Source organism: Tamandua tetradactyla, chromosome 14, assembly GCF_023851605.1.
Source record: "Tamandua tetradactyla isolate mTamTet1 chromosome 14, mTamTet1.pri, whole genome shotgun sequence".
NCBI classification, from domain to species: domain Eukaryota; kingdom Metazoa; phylum Chordata; class Mammalia; order Pilosa; family Myrmecophagidae; genus Tamandua; species Tamandua tetradactyla.
In genome coordinates, this window is record NC_135340.1 from 1,054,571 (window position 1) to 1,074,855 (window position 20,285).

Here is a 20,285-nt window from a genome sequence, read left to right on the forward strand (position 1 = left end):
TGAATATGAGTCACAAAAGGAAAAGGAGGCGATGTGTACGAGAACGAGGTGGAGGAAGAGAAGAGGGCACAAGAGGAAGGGAGAAACTATTGCCTAAAATGGGCATGTTAGTGTAGTTTAGTTATCTATTGCTACATACAAACCATCCTAAGACTCAGAAGTTTAAACAACAGCAGATCATTTATTTGCTCACAATTCTACAATTTGGTCAAGATTTAGCCGCGACAGTTTGCCTCTGCTCCAGATATTGTCAGCGGCAGCAGCTTAAGTGGGGCTGGAAGACCCGCTTGGAAAGGGCTCACTCACCTGCCGACAAGTGTCCGCCAGACCTCTGCTAGGGCTGCTGGCCAGGGGCCTTGGGCTCCCCTGTGCCAGCCTGTTCATACGGCTTCTTGGGTGTTCTCACAACATGGCAGCTTGGTTCCAAGAGAAATTATTCCAAGAAAACAAGCCTCCATGTCCATCAAGTTTCCACTTGAGTCATACTGGCTAATGTCCATTGGCCACAGATGGGTCAAGACCAAGCGGAGAGCCAATGCGTGAGGGAACGACACAAGAAGTGAAATCCCAGAGTGGTGGGTCTGAGTGGCCACCAAAATAACAGCCTACCACAAAGAGTGAGAACTTTTTGTTCTCATTTGTAGAGAAAAATTCAGGATTAATGTTAATTGTCCATTTTTATATATTTTTTAATTAGCCAGAAGCTTAAATTAATGTATCCTAAGTTTTCATTCACTTAGGAAAATCGTAAGAAAAAAAAACTCTACGAGAGAAACAATGTGATTAGTTAGTAAAATCAGGAAAATAGAAGTCCTTGTATTCTTTAGAGAACCATCTTGGAACCTGAAGGAAGTAGGGTACACATGGGTTGAGAAGGATGCTTACACCACAGATGAAAATAAATGGCAGGCTAGTTAATAAAAATCATATGTCAACCTAAAGTACAATGTCATAAGATGTAGAAACCTTATCAATTAATAAAGTTCAGGAAGAAATAATGAAGACTTTTCAGGTCATTCAGGAATAAAAGAAGGAAGCAATCAGTTCGAGTTTGCAAGCAACAAAATTTCAGCTGGACTTTCAAAAAGGATGATCAATGTTTTGTTTTTATCAAAGATAAGATTATTAAAATAGTGTGATGACATAATGTGAAGGACTGGATTAGAATCCAAATTACTGGTCAAATAGAAGTTGACAAAAGATGCAAGGGAAGCTGGCGTGGTTTTGAGCTGTTTCCTTGCCCTAGGCACATAGTAGGAAGTCCACGTAAGTCAGAGCATTTGATGGCCGCAGAAACGTTTAAACCACACAGAGTCTGTCACTTTCTCATGGTCGCCATTCTCGTCAGTATGGGAGACGGAATTTGCAGCTGGATCTGTTTAATGATCAATGTGATAGAAAGTTTTTCAATAAATTGAAACACGCATTTTTCTTTGACTCTATGAAATTGGAAAATATGTTTACATAGAAAAACTATTGATCCAAAGATGCAATAAAACATCACATATACGAATTTTGAAAGCTCTTCAAATCCTCAAGCTGAATTGAAAGAAATCTTTAATCAAATAACTCTCAAAGTAATTAACCAAATCAAATACTGAACCTTCAAATATTGAAGTTAGAAACACGTTTCCTTGTGATTACAACGGTGCGACGGAGTAGTTTTAAAAGCATTCAGTTGCTTTGTTCTTTATTCCACCTATTTCCTCTTAAACCCCCCAAACTTATAAATTATAGACCAGATCTTGGTACTTCAAAAACTTCAGAACAATTGGTGTTTATAAATTCTTTATCTTTATGCATTTCCCTGCTTCCCCAGGGTACTCCCTGATTGTTTATTAACTAAGGATCTCTGCTCTGCAGAGCAGAATACTATTAAGGCGCATTTAGTTGAACTGTTGCTTTTTGATCCCTTGTAAGTTATTGATGTTCGTGGGGAAAAAATCACCCCTTTTCATGTATGTGCTTTCTTAGAGCCAAAAACTGTATGGTGAGGGATGCTCTGTAACAGAAGTAAGAGCAGTAACTCTTATCAGGTGCTGGTAAAAGCTTTCCTTCTTAATTTATTGTTTTATTTTATTTGTTTTATTAATAACAGAAGTTGTGGGCTTACAGAACAATCATGCAGAGAACACAGGACCCCCACACACCACTCTGTTACTAACACCTTGCATTGGTGTGGCATATTTGTGAAAATGGCGAAGGCACATTTTTTATCACTGTAATATTAACCATAGCCTATGGGTTACCTCAGTTTGTGTCGTGCAGTTCCATGGGTTTTCTATTCATTTTACTGTAGTAACACATAGACAACCTAACGTCTCCCCTTTAAACCGTATTCAAATGCACTTCAGAGTTTTGATTATGTTCTCAACGCTGTGCTCCCTGCACCCCCCGCCGCCACTCATTTACCAAAACTTCTGTCACCCCAAACGGACACCGTGTAAGCTTAGTGTTAACTCCTTACTCATTGTCCGGTTCTGTAATGTAGATTTTAGATCTGCATCACGAGTTTGTTTATTCTAATTATTTCATGTTAGTAAGCTCAGACAGCGTTTGCCCTTCTGTGTCTGGTTTCTTTTACTCAACATGACGTCCTCAAGATTCCTCCCTGTTCTTTCATGGACCAGAACTTCATGCCTTTTCACAGCTCAGTAACATTCCACCGCGTGAACTGACCATGCTTTGCTACTCCATGCATCGGTCAATGGACGCTCGGGTTGCTTCCATCTTCTGGCAATTTGTGAATGATGCCACAGTGAATGTCAGTGTGCAACTATCTGTTCAATTCCTGCCTTCAGTTCTTCTCAGTTCTGTATGTATACGGAAGTAGGATTGCTAGTTCCGAAGAAATGCCAAACTGTCCTCTACAGGGGCTGCAGCATTTCACATATTCCCTTTTCCTAGTAGTGGCCATTCTCGTGGGTAGGCAGTGGTCCTCATGGTGGGTTTGATTTGCATTTCCCTATTGGTGACCGAGGCTGAGAATCTTTTCATCTACCCTTGGCCATTGTACATCTTCTTTGGGGAGCTGTTTATTCAAGGCTTTGCCTGTCTTTTAATTGGGCTGTCTATTGCTGTGTTAAAGGATTTATACTTATATATTCTACATATTAAACTTTCTTTACTTGTATGGTTTCCAAATATTTTCTCCCATTGTTTTAGATTGTGGCTTTACTTTCATAATAAAGTCCTTTGAGGTACAAAAGTTTTTAAGTTTGATGTGGTCTCATTTATCTATTTTTTTCTTTTGTTGCTTATGCTTTGGGTATAAAGTCTAAGAAACCATCGTCTAACTAACATAAGGTCCTAAAGATGCTTCCCTACATTTTCTTCTAGAAGTTTTATAGTTCTGGCTCTTACAGTTAGGTCTTTGATGCCTGTTGACTTTATTTTGTTAATGGTATGGAGATCTAAGCACAATTTGCTGGAGAGATTATTCTTTCCCACTTGAGTTGGTATTTACCCTCTTGCAGAAACAGGAGGACATAAATGTGGAGGCTGATTTCTGAGCTCTGAATCCCTTTATGTCTGCCCTTGTACCAGGACTGTGCTGTTTTCAGCACTGTGGCTTTGTAATAAGTTTTAAGTCAGAACGTGTGAGTTCACCAACTTTGTTTTTTCAAGTTGGCTTTGGCTAAATGGGGCCCCTTACTTTTCCATATAAATCCGATGTTGGCTTTTCCATTTCTGCACAGAAGGCTATTGGAACTTTGATTGGGATTGCACTGAATCTGTAAATTATTGAGGCAGAAATGACATCTTGACAATATTTTTATTCTTCCAATCCATGAATGTGGATTGTCCTTCTATTTATTTAGGTTTTCTTTAATTTCTTTTAGCAGTGTTTCCTAATTTTCCATGTACAAGTCCTTTACATCCTTAGATTGTTTCCTAGAAATTTGGTTCTTTTAGTCGTTATTGTGAATGGAATTTTTTTCCTGATTTCTTCTTCTGATTGTTCATTACTAGCATATAGAAACAGCACTGATTTTTGGATTCTTGTACCCTGCCACTTTGCTGAGTATATCAGAATTTTCTTTATATAAGATCATGTCATCTACAATAGAGAAAGTTTTACTTTTTCCTTCCAAGTTTTGATGCTTTTTCTTTTGCTTGCCTAATTTCTCTGACTAGAACTTCCAGTAAAATGTCAAATAACAGTGGTGACAGTGGTCATCCTTGTCTTATTCCTGATCTTAGGGGGAGTTTTCAGTCTCTCACTATTTAGTTGGATATTGGCTATGGGTTTTTCATATATGCCTTTTATCATGTTGAGGAAGTTTCCTTCTATCACGAGTGTTCTGAGTGTTTTTATCAAGTAGTACTGTTTTTTGTCAAATGCCTTTTATTGCATCAATCAAGATGATCATGTGGTTTTCCCATCATACTGTTAATGTGTTTTATTGCATTAATGGTTTTTCTTATGTGACTCACCCTTGCATCCCTGGGATAAATCCCACTTGATCATGGCATATAATTCTCCTAATGTGCTGTTGGGTTCGGTTTGCTAGTGTTTACTGAGGATTTTTGCATCTGTATTCAGAAGAGTATCAGTCTGTTATTTTCTTTCCTTGGGGCGTCTTTATCTGGTGTTGGTATAAGGGTCCTCTTGGCCTGAAGGGTGAACTAGGGAATGTTCCATCCTTTTCCTTTTTTTTTTGAAGAGTGAGCAGGATTGATGTTAATTCTTCTTGGAATGTTCGGTAAAATTCCCATGCAAACCAGTTTGGTCTTGGGCTTTCATTGTTGGGAGGTTTGATTACTGATTCAATCTATTTCCTATTTACCTTTTGTGGTGACCTGTTTCTTCTCGAGTCAGCAGAGTAGTCTGTGTGTTTCTAGGTTTCTGTCCATCCTATCGGGGTCATCTCATTTGTTGGTGTGCAGATGTCCTCTTGCAGTCCTTTGTTGTTCGATGGGGTCAGTAGTAATGTCTCCCATTTCGTTTCTAACTTTAATTATTTCTGTCCTTTCTCTTTTTCTTCAACATTCTAGGTTAAGGTTTGTCAAGCATATGATGATTTTAAAGAACCAACTTGTGGTTTTGTTGTTTCTATTGCTTTTTTTATTCTCCATTTCAGTAGTCTGTCCCCTAATCTTTATCATTTTCACTCTTCCACTCCTCTTCTAGCTCTTTCAGCTTTGAGGTTAAGCCTCTGATTTTAAATCTTTCTTCTTTTGCAATGTAAGCATTTAGAGCTATCAACTTCCCTCTCAGCACTGCCTGTAGGTTTGCATCCCATAGTTTTGGTGTGTTGTATTTTCATTTTCATTCACCTCAAGATATTTTCCAATTTCCCTTGTGATTTTCTCTTTAACCCATTGCTTATTTAAGAGTATGTTGTTTAATTTCCACATATTTATGAAGTTTTCATCTCTCCCTGTTATTGATTTCAAGCTTCATTCCATTGTGATCAGAGAAGTTAAAAATATTGAAATCATGTAACATAATTGATTGAGGCTTGTTTGTGACTTAAGTTATGGTCTATCCTAGAGAATGACCCATGTCTACTGGAGGGGAGTGTGTGTTCTGTTGCTGTTGGGTGAGGTACTCACTATGCGTCTGTTAGAGCTTGTTGATTTAGAGTATTATTCAAGTCTTTTACTTCCTCACTAAGCTTCTGCTTAGATTTCTATCTGTTATTGAAAGGGGTGTGCTTAAGTCTCCCACACTATTAGCATAGAGCTGTCAATGTTTTCCTTCAAATCTGTCAGCATTTGCTTCATGTATTTCAGGGTGCTGCTGTTAAGTGCATATATAACCATAATTGTTACATCTTCTTGTTGTATTTACCTCTTGATCTGTATATAATGACCATTTTGGTCCCTTATAACTATTTTTTTAATTCAAAATTCTATTTTATCTGCTATTAGTATAGCTACCCTAGCTCTCTTTTGGTTACAATTTGCATAGTATATATTTTTCCATCCTTTCATCTTCAACTTACTTATGTTTTTGAATTTGAAGCGAGTCTCTCGCAGACAGCATGTAGTTGGATCATACTTTTCTGTCCATTCTGTAAATCTTTGGCCTTTACTGGAGAGTTTGATACATTTACATTTAAAGTCACTACTGATAAGGAAAGATTTACTTCTGCCATTTTTTATTCAGTCTCTGTAAGTCTTATAACTTTGTTGTTCCTCAGTTTTTCCGTTAATGCCTACTTTTATATTTATTTGTGTCATTGTGTTGTACCGTAATGAGTCCCTTCTGGTTTCGATCTGGATATATATTTTTTTTACCTATTTTCTTTGTAGTTACCATAGGGTTAAGATTTAACATCCTAAATATATAGCATTTATTTTGATACCAACCTAACTTCCATAGCATGCACATATACTTTTTTTGTACTTGTCAAAAATTATATCTTTGTCATTGTATGTCCAAATCCATAGATTTTTCATTACTTATTATGTATTTGCATCTCAGCACCTGTAGGGCATAGGAAGTGGAGTAACATATCAAACAATAAACTACAATAATGCTGGCATTTATGACTACCTAAATGGTTTCTTCACTGGAAGCCTTTGTTTCTTTCTGCCACTTTGAATCACTGTCCAGGGTTCTTTCCTTTAGCTCCTTCAGCACTGCGTGTCGGGCAGGTCCGGTGTGAGGCTCTCCCTCAGCTCTTGTCTGTGAATGTGTTAACCTCTCCCTCACTTTTGAAATGAAGTCCCACCGGATATAAAATTCTTGGCTGACAGTTGTTTTTTTCTGGTTCTTTAAGTAATTCAACTCACTGCCTTCTTGCTTCCTTGGCTCCTGATAAGAAATCGGTACTTAATTTAACTGGGACTCCATTTCCCACAGCATGTCCCTTTTCACCGGCAGCTCCCAAGCCCTCTCCTTGCGTTTGCACTGAACAGTTTGATCAGTACGTGACAGGGCATATTTCTCTCCAAGTTTATCCTGTTTGGTGTTCTCTGGAGCTCGTTTGCTAAGTTTGGGATGTACTCCGTCATTACTTCTTGGAGTATGCCGTCTGTCCCTTGGTCCTCCTTCCGGGACCCCCGTGCACCCACGGGTGTGCCTGGCGGGTCTCACCGATCTCTCACACTAGTCTCCCTTCAATAATCTTCTTTCTGCTCCTCAATCTGACTCATTTCATTTGTCTTGTCTTCAAGTGTGCTGATTCTTTCTTCTGCCAGTTCCATTTTGCTGTTGAAACCCTACTGGGAATTTTTCATTTCAGTCATTTTGTCTTCAACTCCAGTAGTTTTATTTATTTATTTTGAAATTGCTGTCTCTTTATTGAGACTCTCATATAATCTCATAGACTGGTCTCCTTTGCTGGTGTTTTCTGGATTTTTACCTCTCTCCTTTCATTTCCCGTTTCTTTGTCTTGTAACCTTTTGTTTCACATGTATATTTTAATATTTAAAAATGGCAACTCTGGGATTTGTTCCCTGTTTCTTGAGTGTGTAACCAGCTGGTGCATGACGGAGACTCTGTGGAGCGTTAGCCCTGCTACGTGGCAGGTCAGCCGCGACAATGCCCAGTGCACGCCCTCCCTTTCTCTGCTGGGCTTGTGTCTGGTCCCGACTTGAGCTTGCCAGTCGCCTCGGGAGCTCCTGTTTGACTTCCTGCCCCTACTTGCCTGGAGAAAGCCCTCCTCCCTCTCCTGGGTGCCCTACCATTGGAACTAAAGCAGGTAAGCCTTTTCCCCAGGCCTTCCGTCTCAGTTGTTTCTTAAGCTGCTTTCATTATCTTAAGCTGGTTTTGCCTAGAGAGAAAATTCTGGGAGGGGTCACTCCTGAGCAGAGTTTCCCAGGTCAGTCTTTCCCGCCCCAGGGTCTCACAAAGGGTGCTCCATCTAGCGCCAAACTGCCCTGGAAGGGGACAAGGAGGGTGCTAGGAAGGGCACAGGAGCTCCCTCCAGGGCTCCCTGAAACTGCCTTTTCTTGCCCTCGAACGCAGCCCTCCCACTACTCTCCGGGATCTGAGGGCAGTGTGCTGTCTAAGCCTCCTCCACCAGCTCTGTCAGGGCGTGTTGGGACAAACACCGTCCTTGGAGCTGGGCCCCCAGCGATCCAAAGTAGCTAGTCAAGAGCTCAGCACAGGGATAGGCCCGCGCCCACCGCGGAGCCTGAGAAAATGGAATTTTATGTCCCTTTCTGGCACCAGCATGCTATGCCTGGGGCAGCTGCCACTGCTGGTCGACTAACTGCAGGAGAGAGAGCAGGTGGGTCCCTGGTGTTTGCTGCAATTCACCGGCCTCCTCCGCCCTCTTCTGCACACGGCACAGAGCGCTGCGGGGCTCTGCAGTCTCGGGAGGCTCGATTCAGAAGCGCCTGCCTGATCAATAGTTTTCCTGGGAGACAGACTGATCCCTGCAGCTTTCTACTGTGCCATCTTCCCATAACCCTTTTCTCAATGTACTGTTTTTCCCAAGTTCATTTCTTCACAGGGAGAACGACTCAAGTCGTTTAGTGCTGAAGCCGAAATGTCAAGCGCCCCCTGGGGCCATATCAGCAGGGACAAAGCGTCTAGGACTTGAGGACGGGTGCTCTATTTCCAGCGTTTTCTCAGAGCCCTGTTAGAATTAAACGTTCGGTTTTGGACTCAATAACTTAGACCAGCAGTGGGAGCGTTAGGGAACGTCCAGCAAGAGCTGTGAAAGTTATTAAAAGGCCAGGGAAGTAGGCCTTATGAGAAAGGCTATTTATTCCATAAAAGAAAAGTCTAAAGTAGGATTGAAGATCCGTCTTCATGACCGGGTGGAGCTGTGGCAGGAGGGGTGGTCTCCCCTTGGAAGGGGACTGAGGCTCAGATGGGGGCAACTACCAGGGCCACGACCCTTTAAGGGGGGCTGGCTCTGAAAACAGGCTGGGAGCATCTCCCCCTAGTGCAGCCCAAGGACAGGGTCAGAGCCAGCCGCCACGTTCTGCACCGGCCCATTTCTGGGGCCTTGTTGATGCACTGAGAGTCCAGGGAGACTCAGAGACCAGAGTGCAAGTTCCCCGGTTCCTGACCCCCGGCTTTGTTTTCAGGGGCATCTGTCCTCAGCAGACAACCCAGAGTCAGGAAGGAGTTCAGGTTTGGGGTCCGAGCAGACCATCTCTGCCACTTTATCAATTCGTAAATTCTTAATTCTTAGTTTTTCAGAGCGTTCGTTTTCTCAACTATGAGACCAGGATAATATTTAAAACGTTGCAATGAGGATCAAATGGGACAAGACATGTAAAGCGCACGCTGTGCGTAGGTGCTCAGTAAGTCTGGGCTTCCCTCCCTTTCCATGATTAGACGGCTTCAGGAATGGGAAGGGTGGAAGGAGTGAGCAGCTGGAGAACAGACACTGCATACATTTTATAGCTAAATTTTTATTTTTTTAAACACCAACACTATGAAGAAGCAATGTTCAAAGTGAACCAGTCATCCAACGATGGTTCCAGAAGGCTCAGATTCCTAGTTGTTGCACCCTGAGCTCTGCTGCATTTCCCAAGTACTTTCCGAATGCCGGATCCGTGCTGGACGCCCCAGTGACAGGCCTGGGTTCCTGTCCCCATTTTAGGAATGAAGGAGCCGAGGCCTGAGAGGCCCTAGGCTCACAAGGCCACGTGGCGGTTACGCTGTGAGGCTACCCTGAGCCCAGGTTCCTCCCCATTCTGAACCCCGAGACGGTGACGCCCACACGGGGCTGCCCAGGGCCAAGCCAGGTGAGAAGCCAAAGCCGCCAGGGGTGGCACCGCCAGGGAGCTGCAACATCGCACCTGGGCTCTGTCACCATTTCTAGGTGCCACAGACCGTCCCGAGTCACGCTACTCACGTGGGACCCATGGCCCGGCAGGTCACAGGGAGGACGGGACGTCTGCATCCTCAGACTGAACCTCTTCACTTCGGGAGTGGGTTCCCGGGGGCTCTGGAGAAGCTCTTTCCGCTCCTGACACCAGTGGGTCTCACGTGTCACTTGACTCACACCCCTTCCCACAGCGCTGGCCGCAAAGCCCCCCCCCCGGGAGCCCTGAGACACACCAGAGGCCCCCTCTGCCTGGCGCTGCTGGCCGCCACCCACGGTCACCCAGCCCGAGGGTTTATGAACAGGGGTGATTGCGCACGACACACTGAACCAACATCCCGCGCTGTGACCCTCACCTCGAGGACGCACGCCCGCCACGGGCCACCCGACCCTGCCTTCCCCTGGGGCCCGTCACCCCAAGTCCCCACGGCGGAACACGTGCTGCTCTTCCTTTCTTGTAGGAATTTTTTGGCTACCGTGATTAAGAGAAGGAAGAGTGGAAAAGGGCGCACATCCCATTGTTCCTGATGCTTGTGCTGGGTATTTTGCCCGTCATGCTTCAGACACAATGCAAAGTTATCAGCCCAGCCTGCAAGGCCTTTTTTGATTTGTACACACACACACACACACACACACACACACACACACACACGTGTCTGACTTGCTCTCCCAGCCTGGCTCCAGCTCCTGAAACACACGGAGCACGTGTCCACCTCAGGGCCTTTGCACCTGCCTCCCCAGGGGTCGGGAACACCGAGACTCCCTCCCCCACCTCAGGCGCACACATGGGGGCTGACGTGAGAGCCCGTCTCTGACCACCCCACCCAAAACAGCACCTCCAGGCACTCTGTCCTGCTCTACCCTCTCTCTGCTTCACTTTCCTTCTCAGCACTCGTCTGTCTGTAGCGCACACGTGGACGCCATGGGTGGTGTGTGTGCTCAGCTCGCCCTGTGTACAGCTCACACACGCGGAGCCACTGAGCGGAGGCCCTGAGGGCAGGACCTTTCTCTGTCCCTTCCCTGTCATACTCCAGCACCTGGAGACGCACCCGGCTCATAACACGGACACAGTCGGGTGGACGCACGTTCGCTCCCTGGGACTAACTAACTCTTCTAAGGCCATATAAAGACATCTAAAAGTTGCATATATCTGTGGACAACTGATCTCATAGGATGATAAAAAATAACTCAGTTTTTGAATCAGTGGTTTATGGTAAAAGAGCAGCCTCTGAAAAAGTACCTACCCTCTTGGGTAGTAGAAGGAAAGAATCAGCTACATGAAGGAAGAGGAGGAAAGAGAAATGAGGAGGAGAAAAGATCTAGCTCCAGTTATAATTGTACAATAATTTTAGTCAAAGAGTGTGCCAGGCAGTGTTCAGACCTTAAACTTGTGCGGAAGTATTCTCCAAAGAGTGCTAAATTCTGAGGCAGAGTATTTCATAAATCATTGCAAACATTATGAAAAATAGAGCTGGAGCTCCATTAAGGACACATTTAATCTAACTACATTAGGGGAAGCAGAGCTCACAGTCCTCTGAAGCCTTCACCAGTTAACAGAAAAAATAAGGGCTGGAAACCACGTCTCACCACCCACTGTTTCCCCCCAAAGGGGCTTATTTCTCACTTGCTTTTCCCTTAGTTTGTTAAAAAAACAAAAGCCTATCTTCTTCCCACAACCCCCTTCTTTCTTTTTCCAAAGGGAAATTCACATTTATCTTTGAATCTAACCCAACATTTCACAAACTGCAGTCATGAAATTAGCAAGGTATTATGGGCATCTAAGTTAAATATATACGTCTGTAGAACACAGACTCACAGACATGATGTGTCCATATGCACATCCATAATATGTTAGGAAATTCCAATGCTTTCCCTTCCTCTCTTATAGATATGCAATGCATGTTAACACGCTAAAAGCCCCCAAAAGCCATGATATAAAAATATTATATCTCTTCATTTCGCTCGGGGCTTCCAGAACATACTTAACGGCAGGAAATTACTTTTCCCCAGAAACTTCTCACAAACTCAGTTCCGGAAACACTCCTACCTTTCTGCTATAAACACGAGATAAACACATAGGCATTCAGGACGCATTGTCTATGAACTAAATACACAACCGAGCTGATTGCTTATCACACGCTTAGATATACACTTTGAAGTGCTGTCATCTGGCCACTGGCAGGATGTACGGGTAAGAATAGACTAGGGCTCCCCACAGAGCTGAAGCTGAGTTGGGTGGCAGAGGGAGACTAGGCTAGCAGGTATAGCGGGCGCGCTATCTTGTTTCAGTATTTTCATTTTTTATTCGATAAATTGTAGGTTTACAGAAAGAGCATCAGGAAACAGTTTCCATATCCCCCTTTCATTTTTAACATTTTGCATTAACGTGATATCTTTGCTCCAACTGGTGAGAAACTATTGTATTTGCACTATTGACATAGTCCACAGTTTACATCGGGGTTCGTGCATTGTGCAGTCCTGTGGTGCTGGTTTCTAAAAAAATTTCATTCCAACGACTTATATACCACCTGAAATTTCTGCTTTTAACCACATTCAGTAACTCAGTCTCTTCCCGAGGTGACCCGGAGCCTTAAGGAAGCCCGCTCACTAATACATTTCTTTTCCTCTTTCTCACTGCCTTTTTGTCTAGAATCGGATTATTAGAGAAGTTGCAGGTTTACAGAAAAGACATGCAAAGAATGTGGAGTTCCCCTATTATCCCCTCCCCACATATACACTTATTAACACCTCCCCTTGGCAAGGTGTGTTTGTTGCACCTGATGAGAGAATATATTATAACTGTATTATTATGGTTTACATGGAGCTCCCTGGTTGCACTGTACAGTACTATGCTGTTGTTTAAGTTTTTGTTCTAACCTAAAATTTCCCTTTTTAACCACTTTCAAGTACACAGTTCAGTGCTGTGACAGTCACCGTGCGGTGCGGCTCTCACCACCATCACCCCAAAGAGAAGCTCTGTGCAATCCAAGCCCCCCCACCCCAACCCCAGCCTCTGTAACCTGCATTCTAGTTCCTGACTCTGGATTTGCCGATTCTAATTCTTTCCTTTCAGCAAGATCACACAGCATTTGTCCATGAGTGCTGGCTTTTTCACTCTCCATTCTTGAGGCCTCCTCCATGCCTCCTGCGTCTTCACCTGACATCAGGTTCAGTTTTAATGAGAGGAGCAGAAACGGATTCTGCAGCAAGAGAGGCTAAGGTGGTTTGCATTCAGATTTTCATCAGTCTATCAAAACCTGATTACTTATCTTTCCTTCAGTAATGTTTTTATTGAGATATAATTATACAAAGTACACAGTCATTCACAGGATCGTCACAAAGCTGTGCACTCGTCTTTACAACCAAATTTTTAGTGTTTTCAATATTCAAAAAATAAAAATAAAAGTAAAAAAGGACACCCCCAAAATCCCACAGCCCCCATATGCCCTATCGTTTATTTATTTTTTTCTTACTTGTCTGTTCATACACTGGATAAAGGGAGCGTCAGTCACAAGGTTTTCATACCTTTAAAGTTCTAAGGCTATTCAATCACCTTCAGGATCCAAGACTATGGGATTACAGTTTAAGTTTCAGGTATTTCCCTCTAACTACTCTGATATACCAAAAACTGAAAAAGGATGTCTATATATTGCCTAAGAATAACCTCCAGAAAGTTCTCTTGACTCTATTTGAAATCTCTCAGCCACTGACACTTTATTTTGTCTAATTTCTTTCTTCCCGCATTTGGTCAAGAAGGTTTTCTCATTCCCAGGAGGCCAGTCCAGGCTCATTCCCAGAGTCAGGTCCCATGTTACCAGGGAGATTTACACCCCTGGGAGTCATGTCCCACACAGGGGGGACGACAGCAAGTTTAGCTGCCAAGTTGGCTTAGAGAGGCCACATCTGAGCAACAAAAGAGGTCTGGGGGTGACTCTTTAGGCATGATCATCAGTGGGTTTAGCTTCTCCTTTGCAGGAATAAAAACACAAACAAACCCCAAGATTGAAGGTCTGTCCCATCAAATGACAGTCCCAAAGCTTATGAGAATATCAGGTCTTCCCCAGGTGGTAAAGTTTACTATTTTCACCTTTTTCCCCAGTCCCTCAAGATACTTTATCTTCTGCCCAGATTACTTAGGGATATATTGGGGCATCACAGCAACTTGTACAAAAAACAAACTCTCACTCCCTACTCATGGCTCCATGTCATTATGGTGTTTGAGTAATCTGACCATAGAAGTTAAATTAGATGTTGTTCTACCAAAAATATAAATGTTGCACCAAATACACATCCCTTCCTTTGGTCTCACACAGAAGCTGAAGTTTTAAAGCACAGTCAATATCATCCTTTACCCTTTAGTCTGATTTGCCTCCTTCCTACCTGGATCAGCTTCATCCATATCTCTGATTGAAGTCTGATCACTTTTTCAGTGTTTGGTTTTTATTTTTGTTTTTGTTTACTTATTTTTTACACAGGCAGGCACGGGGAATCGAATCCGGGCCTCCGGCTAGGCAGGTGAGAACTCTACCTGCTGAGCCACCGTGGCCTGGTCTTTTTTCAGTGTTTTCAGCAGTTCTCATTACTTTTAGCGAATGTTTCAAATTGCCCATCACTTTTTAGGAGTACTTTGAGCTACTCATATATTATATCAAACTTTACTTCTTAAAGATCTTTCTCTTTTTAAGGACTTCTGAAGCTTTTGTTTGTTTTCAGGCACTGTTTCAGGTGGTTTATTCTGGTGAGTACAAACATCACTCAGTCCTTATAAAGGAATATCATGAATATCATGGTGACATTTCAATAGCAGAGTTCTAGACTGAAGTCCATATTTTGGGAAATGGGTATCAAAATTAGATAAGCTAACTTTATTGTATCCATTCATTTTAAATTAACTTTAAACCAAATAATGATTCTTAAAAATGAGGCCAACAAGCAAGTAACAGGGGACTACAATTAGGAGAGCATGCAAACCTACAAACAACCAAAGAAATCCAGACTGCAACAACAGATCATTTCTATACCTCTGTGTGCTCGTGCGTGTGCCTCACCTGGGCAGTAATTTAGCAGTATATACCAAATGCTGCAAATAGGCCCTGCTCTTGATACTCCACTCAACTTCTGAGAACTAGGTAAGATATTAAATAGAAAAAGTCACATCCTTAAATATGCTGAATGCTATTATTTTTACCAGTAAAAAATGGAATCAAGAAACTAGTCCAGCTAGAGGAGAACAAAGTAGTAAGTTTCGGCATAGCTGCTGGATGAATCACTATAACATAATTAAAGCAATGGTTGTAGAGACTATATAGGAAGGCAAAAATCACTAATAATTTTATGTTAAAGATCAGGTCCAAAATTACATGTATAAGATGATTACAACTACACTTAAAAAGAAATATATGGAAAAAAGACAAAGAAATGTACCAAATTGCTGATGGTTATTTAGTGAGCAGTAGTATCATTACTTTCATTTTTCTCAAACAATTGCATCTTCTAATTTTACACTTTCTAAATGAAGGGGTCTAGTGTCCATACTCCAAAATACAGATTTTATATATATGTCAATACCTATATAGAGAGCCTACTAGAATTTCAAAACAGAAGAGGATTCTAAAGAAAGTATCAGCTAAGAAAAGGAATTAAAGTGCTGAGGTACACCTGGAATCAATCCTGGGGCACTAGAGTAGGTGTAGTATGAAGGAGAGTCTAGCACATGGCATGTGCAGTGCCTGCAGGAGGGTATATTATAGTACGGTGTGCAAGGTTTCAGAAGTTTTTCATTAAAAAAAAGTTTATATATGCTTCAATGCAACTCCTGGGCATGATAATTAGATTACTTCTGTATTAGTTAGGGTTCTCTAGAGAAACAGAATCAACAGGGAACACTCGCAAATATAAAATTTATAAAAGTGTCTCGTGTGACCACAGGAACACAAAATCCACAGGGCAGGCTGCAAAGCCGATGCCGCCGATGGAGGGTCTGGACAAACTCTACAGGAGAGGCTCGCCAGCCAAAGCAGGAATAGAGCCTGTCTCTTCTGAATTCTCCTTAAAAGGCTTCCAGTGATCAGATTAAGCATCACTAATTGCAGAAGACACTCCCCTTTGGCTGACTACAAATGGAATCAGCTGTGGATGCAGCTGATGTGATCATGATCTACTTCTATGAAATGTCCTCATTGCAACAGACAGGCCAGCGCTTGCCCAACCAGACAAACAGGTACCACAACTTGGCCAAGTTGACACATGAACCTGACCATGACAGTCCACCCCTTGTCCACTTGGCAGCTATACATATCACCTTATATCATACCTAATTTCCAAATGAAAACAATAAAACACACATTTTTTTCTTTTACCTGACAATACTCAATTGTCCTGCATATACTGGAAACACATTAAATCTCTCCAGAATAGAGTGTAAATCCTTGGGCAACATTCATTCTTAAATTTGATATCTTACAACTTAAATAGTATAATATAAATAAAACAGCATTACAGTCCTCGATTCTGTAACTGATCACATGGTCGAAGTTCATGTTTATCACTACCTTCTTCCACTACCCATTCCATGTTCCCTTTCCCCTCAGCAAGCACTTCAGCTGGCTGTCATTCTTTGCCTGGTGGGGTGACCCAAACCTTCATTCCTGAAGTGTCAGAGCCATTGGTAGTCCTGCCTGGATTGTGTTGTTGCAGTTTTCCATTGATTTTAATCACAGGGCATGGTAATACTAAAAGACGCCCTAGGGGATCTCCTATATTCCAAGAAAACTCTTCTTTACCTCCATTATGTAGTTGCAGTCCTACTTCCTCCTGATAGTCAGGGTCAATTATTCCAGACAATAATGTAATCCCCTTCTTGGCTTATTGATCCAATGGCATAATTAGCCCAAATATGACCAGGTGGCAGTCTCAACTTCCAGTTCAGTGGAATCATTGTTGTTTCTCCTGTTGGAAGCACTCCCCATTTTGGAACTAAAACCTGTAGACAAGCAGAGCTCAGAGTCACAGGGACAGGAAGCAAAAATTTTCCTAGTGGATCACTAGGGGTAATAGTGAGTGGTGCCACTCCCATTTCCACCCCTTGGTTCCTGGACCCATGGATCCTGGTTATGGGAGAAACAGCACCATACAGTGGACACTGATTCAGAGCATACACAGCTTCCTGGATAATGTTACTCCAGTCCTTCAAGGCATTGCCACCTAGTTGGCACCGTAATTGAGTTTTCAAAAGGCCATTCCACCATTCTATCGATCCAGCTGCTTCTGGATGATGGGGAACATGGTAAGACCAGAGAATTCCATGAGCATGTGCCCATTCCTGCACTTCATTTGCTGTGAAGTGTGTTCCTTGATCCGAAGCAATGCTATGTGGAATACCATGACGATGGATAAGGCATTCTGTAAGCCCACGGATAGTAGTTTTGGCAGAAGCATTGCATGCAGGGAAAGCAAATCCATATCCAGAGTATGTGTCTATTCCAGTTAGAACAAATCGCTGCCCCTTCCATGAAGGGAGTGGTCCAATGTAATCAACCTGCCACCATGTAGCTGACTGGTCACCTTGGGGAATGGTGCCATATCGGGGGCTGAGTGTGGGTCTCTGCTGCTGGCAGATTGGGCACTCAGCAGTGGCTGTAGCCAGGTCAGCCTTGGTGAGTGGAAGTCCATGTTGCTGAGCCCATGCATAGCCTCCATCCCTACCACCATGACCACTTTTTTTCATGAGCCCATTGGGCAATGACAGGAGTTGCTGGGGAAAAAGGCCGACTGTTATCCACAGAACAGGTCCTCTTATCCACTTGATTATTAAAATCTTCCTCTGCTGAAGTCACCCTCTGGCGTGCATTCACATGGGACACAAATATCTTCATGTTTTTAGCCCACTCAGAAAGGTCTATCCACATACTTCTTCCCCAGAACTCTTTGTCACCAATTTTCCAATTATGGTCTTTCCAAGTCCCTGACCATCCAGTCAAACCATTAGCAACAGCCCATGAGTCAGTATACAAATGCACCTCTGGCCAGTTTTCCTTCCAAGCAAAAGGAACAACCAGGTGCACTGCTCAAAGTTCTGCCCTTTGGGAGGATTTCCCCTCACCACTGTCCTTCAAAGACACCCCAGAAAGGAGTTGTAATGCTGCAGCTGTCCACTTTCGGGTGGTACCTGCATATCGTGCTGAACTGTCTGTAAACCAGGCCCGAGTTTTCTCTTCCTCAGTCAATTCACTGTAAGGAACTCCCCAAGAGGCCATAGCTCTGGTCAGGGAAAGCGAAGGGAATGTGGCAGGAGTGGAAACCATGGGCATTTGGGCCACTTCTTCATGTAACTTACTTGTGCCTTCAGGACCTGCTCTGGCCCTATCTCATATATACCATTTCCATTTTACAATAGAGTGCTGCTGTGCACGCTCAACTTTATGGCTTGGTGGGTCAGACAACACCCAACTCATGATAGGCAACTCAGGTCTCATGGTAACTTGGTGGCCCATGGTTAAACGTTCAGTCTCTACTAAGGCCCAGTAGCAGGGCAAAAGCTGTTTCTCAAAAGGAGAGTAGTTATCTGCAGCAGATGGTAAGGCTTTGCTCCAAGATCCTAAGGGTCTGGTTGTGATTCTCCTATAGGGGCCTGCCAAAGGCTCCAGACAGCATCTCTATTTGCCACTGACACTTCTAGCAGCATTGCATCTGCTGGACCATATGGTCCAAGTGTCAGAGCAGCTTGTACAGTAGCCTGGACCTGTCGCAGAGCCTCCTCTTGTTCAGGTCCCCACTCAAAATTAGCAGCTTTTCTGGTCACTCGATAAATGGGCCGGAGTAGCACACCCAAATGAGGAATATGTTGTCGCCAAAATCCAAAAAGACCAACTAGGCGTTGTGTCTCTTTTTTGGTTGTGGGAGGGGCCAGATGCAGCAATTTATCCTTCACATTAGAAGGGATATCTTGACATGCCCTACACCACTGGACACCTAGAAATTTCACTGAGGTGGAAGGCCCCTGTATTTTTGTTGGATTTCTCTCCCATCCTCTGACATGCAAATGCCTTACCCATAAGTCTAGAGTAGTTGCTACTTCTTGCTCACTAGGTCCAATCAACATGGTATCATCAATATAATGGACCAGTGTGATGTCTTGTGGGAGGGAGAAACGATCAAGGTGCCTGCCAACAAGATTATGACATAGGGCTGGAGAGTTGATATACCCCTGAGGTAGGACAGTGAAAGTATATTGCTGACCTTGCCAGCTGAAAGCAAACTGTTTCTGGTGGTCCTTACTAATAGCTATTGAGAAAAAAGCATTTGCCAGATCAATAGCTGCATACCAGGTACCAGGGGATGTATTGATTTGCTCAAGCAATGATGCCACATCTGGAACAGCAGCTGCAATTGGAGTTACCACCTGGTTGAGCTTACAGTAATCCACTGTCATCCTCCAAGACCCATCTGCTTTCTGCACAGGCCAAATAGGAGAGTTGAACGGGGATGTGGTGGGAATCACCACCCCTGCATCTTTCAAGTCCTTAAGAGTGGCAGTAATCTCTGCAATCCCTCCAGGAATCCGGTATTACTTCTGATTTACTATTTTGCTCAGTAGGGGCAGTTCTAGTGGCTTCCACTTGGCCTTTCCCACCATAATAGCCCTCACTGCACGAGTTAGAGAGCCAACATGGGGATTCTGCCAGTTGCTCAGTATGTCTATTCCAATTATACATTCCAGAACTGGGGAAATAACTACAGGATGGGTCTGGGCCCCACTGGACCCACTGTGAGACGGACCTGAGCTAAAACTCCATTGATCGCCTGACCACCATAAGCCCCCACTCTGACTGGTGGACCAGAGTGACGTGTTGGGTCCCCTGGAATTAAAGTCCCTTCTGAACCAGTGTCTAATAATCCCCAAAATATCTCATCATTTCCTTTTCCCCAATACACAGTTACCCTGGTTAAAGGCTGTCGTCTCCTTGGGGAAGGCTTGGAGGAAGATTAACAGCATAAATTTGTGGCAGTGTAACAGGTTTCTCCCCTCTAGGGACCTGGCCTCCCCTTCATTCAAGGGGCTCTGAGCCTGTAAACTGTTTCAAGTCTGGAAATTGATTAAGGGGCTGTGACTCTGTGTTTTTGTAATTCAGGTTAGACTTCTGTTCCCTTGACCTAGAACTGTTTTGTTTATACAATTCAAACAAGAATTTAGTAGACTGCCCTTCTATTGTATTTCTAGGTACCCCATGATTTACTAGCCAATGCCACAAATCTCTGCATGTCATATAATTTTGACGCCTGATTTTAGTTTGCTATCTACTATAATAGCCACATCTACCCTGTCTTTGGCGATTAAGTGCTGCCACCTGGCTTCTGTCAACTCAGGATCCTGTCATCCCCATTGTGTTAAAGGATTCCAGCTCAGCGACAGCAGTTCCTACAGTAATATCTGACCTACAGAGAAGTGCAACCACAGAGCTCTTTAGGGATGATGGTGCTAGTCTCACAAATTTATTTCTCACTGTTCTGGTAAAAGGTGCATCCTCCAGACATCCTTGGCATGTA

The 20,285-nt window shown here is 43.4% G+C and overlaps 1 protein-coding gene and 1 long non-coding RNA gene across 2 annotated transcripts in view; one reads left to right on the top strand and one right to left on the bottom strand.

Moving 5' to 3' along the window:
* LOC143655539 (uncharacterized) overlaps positions 1 to 9,858 on the bottom strand; it is a 42,659-nt gene extending 32,801 nt beyond the window's left edge. The window contains exon 1 of the mRNA XM_077126775.1: positions 9,771 to 9,858. Within this exon, the coding sequence (XP_076982890.1) occupies positions 9,771 to 9,781 (11 nt within the window). The 5' untranslated portion in view covers positions 9,782 to 9,858. The remainder of the gene's footprint in view (positions 1 to 9,770) is intronic.
* On the top strand, positions 7,439 to 16,098 carry LOC143655540 (uncharacterized). The gene is made up of 3 exons (XR_013162148.1): positions 7,439 to 7,655; positions 9,102 to 9,213; positions 15,669 to 16,098. It is a non-coding gene; the product is annotated as an uncharacterized LOC143655540 (long non-coding RNA).
* Positions 16,099 to 20,285: the final 4,187 nt, after the last annotated feature.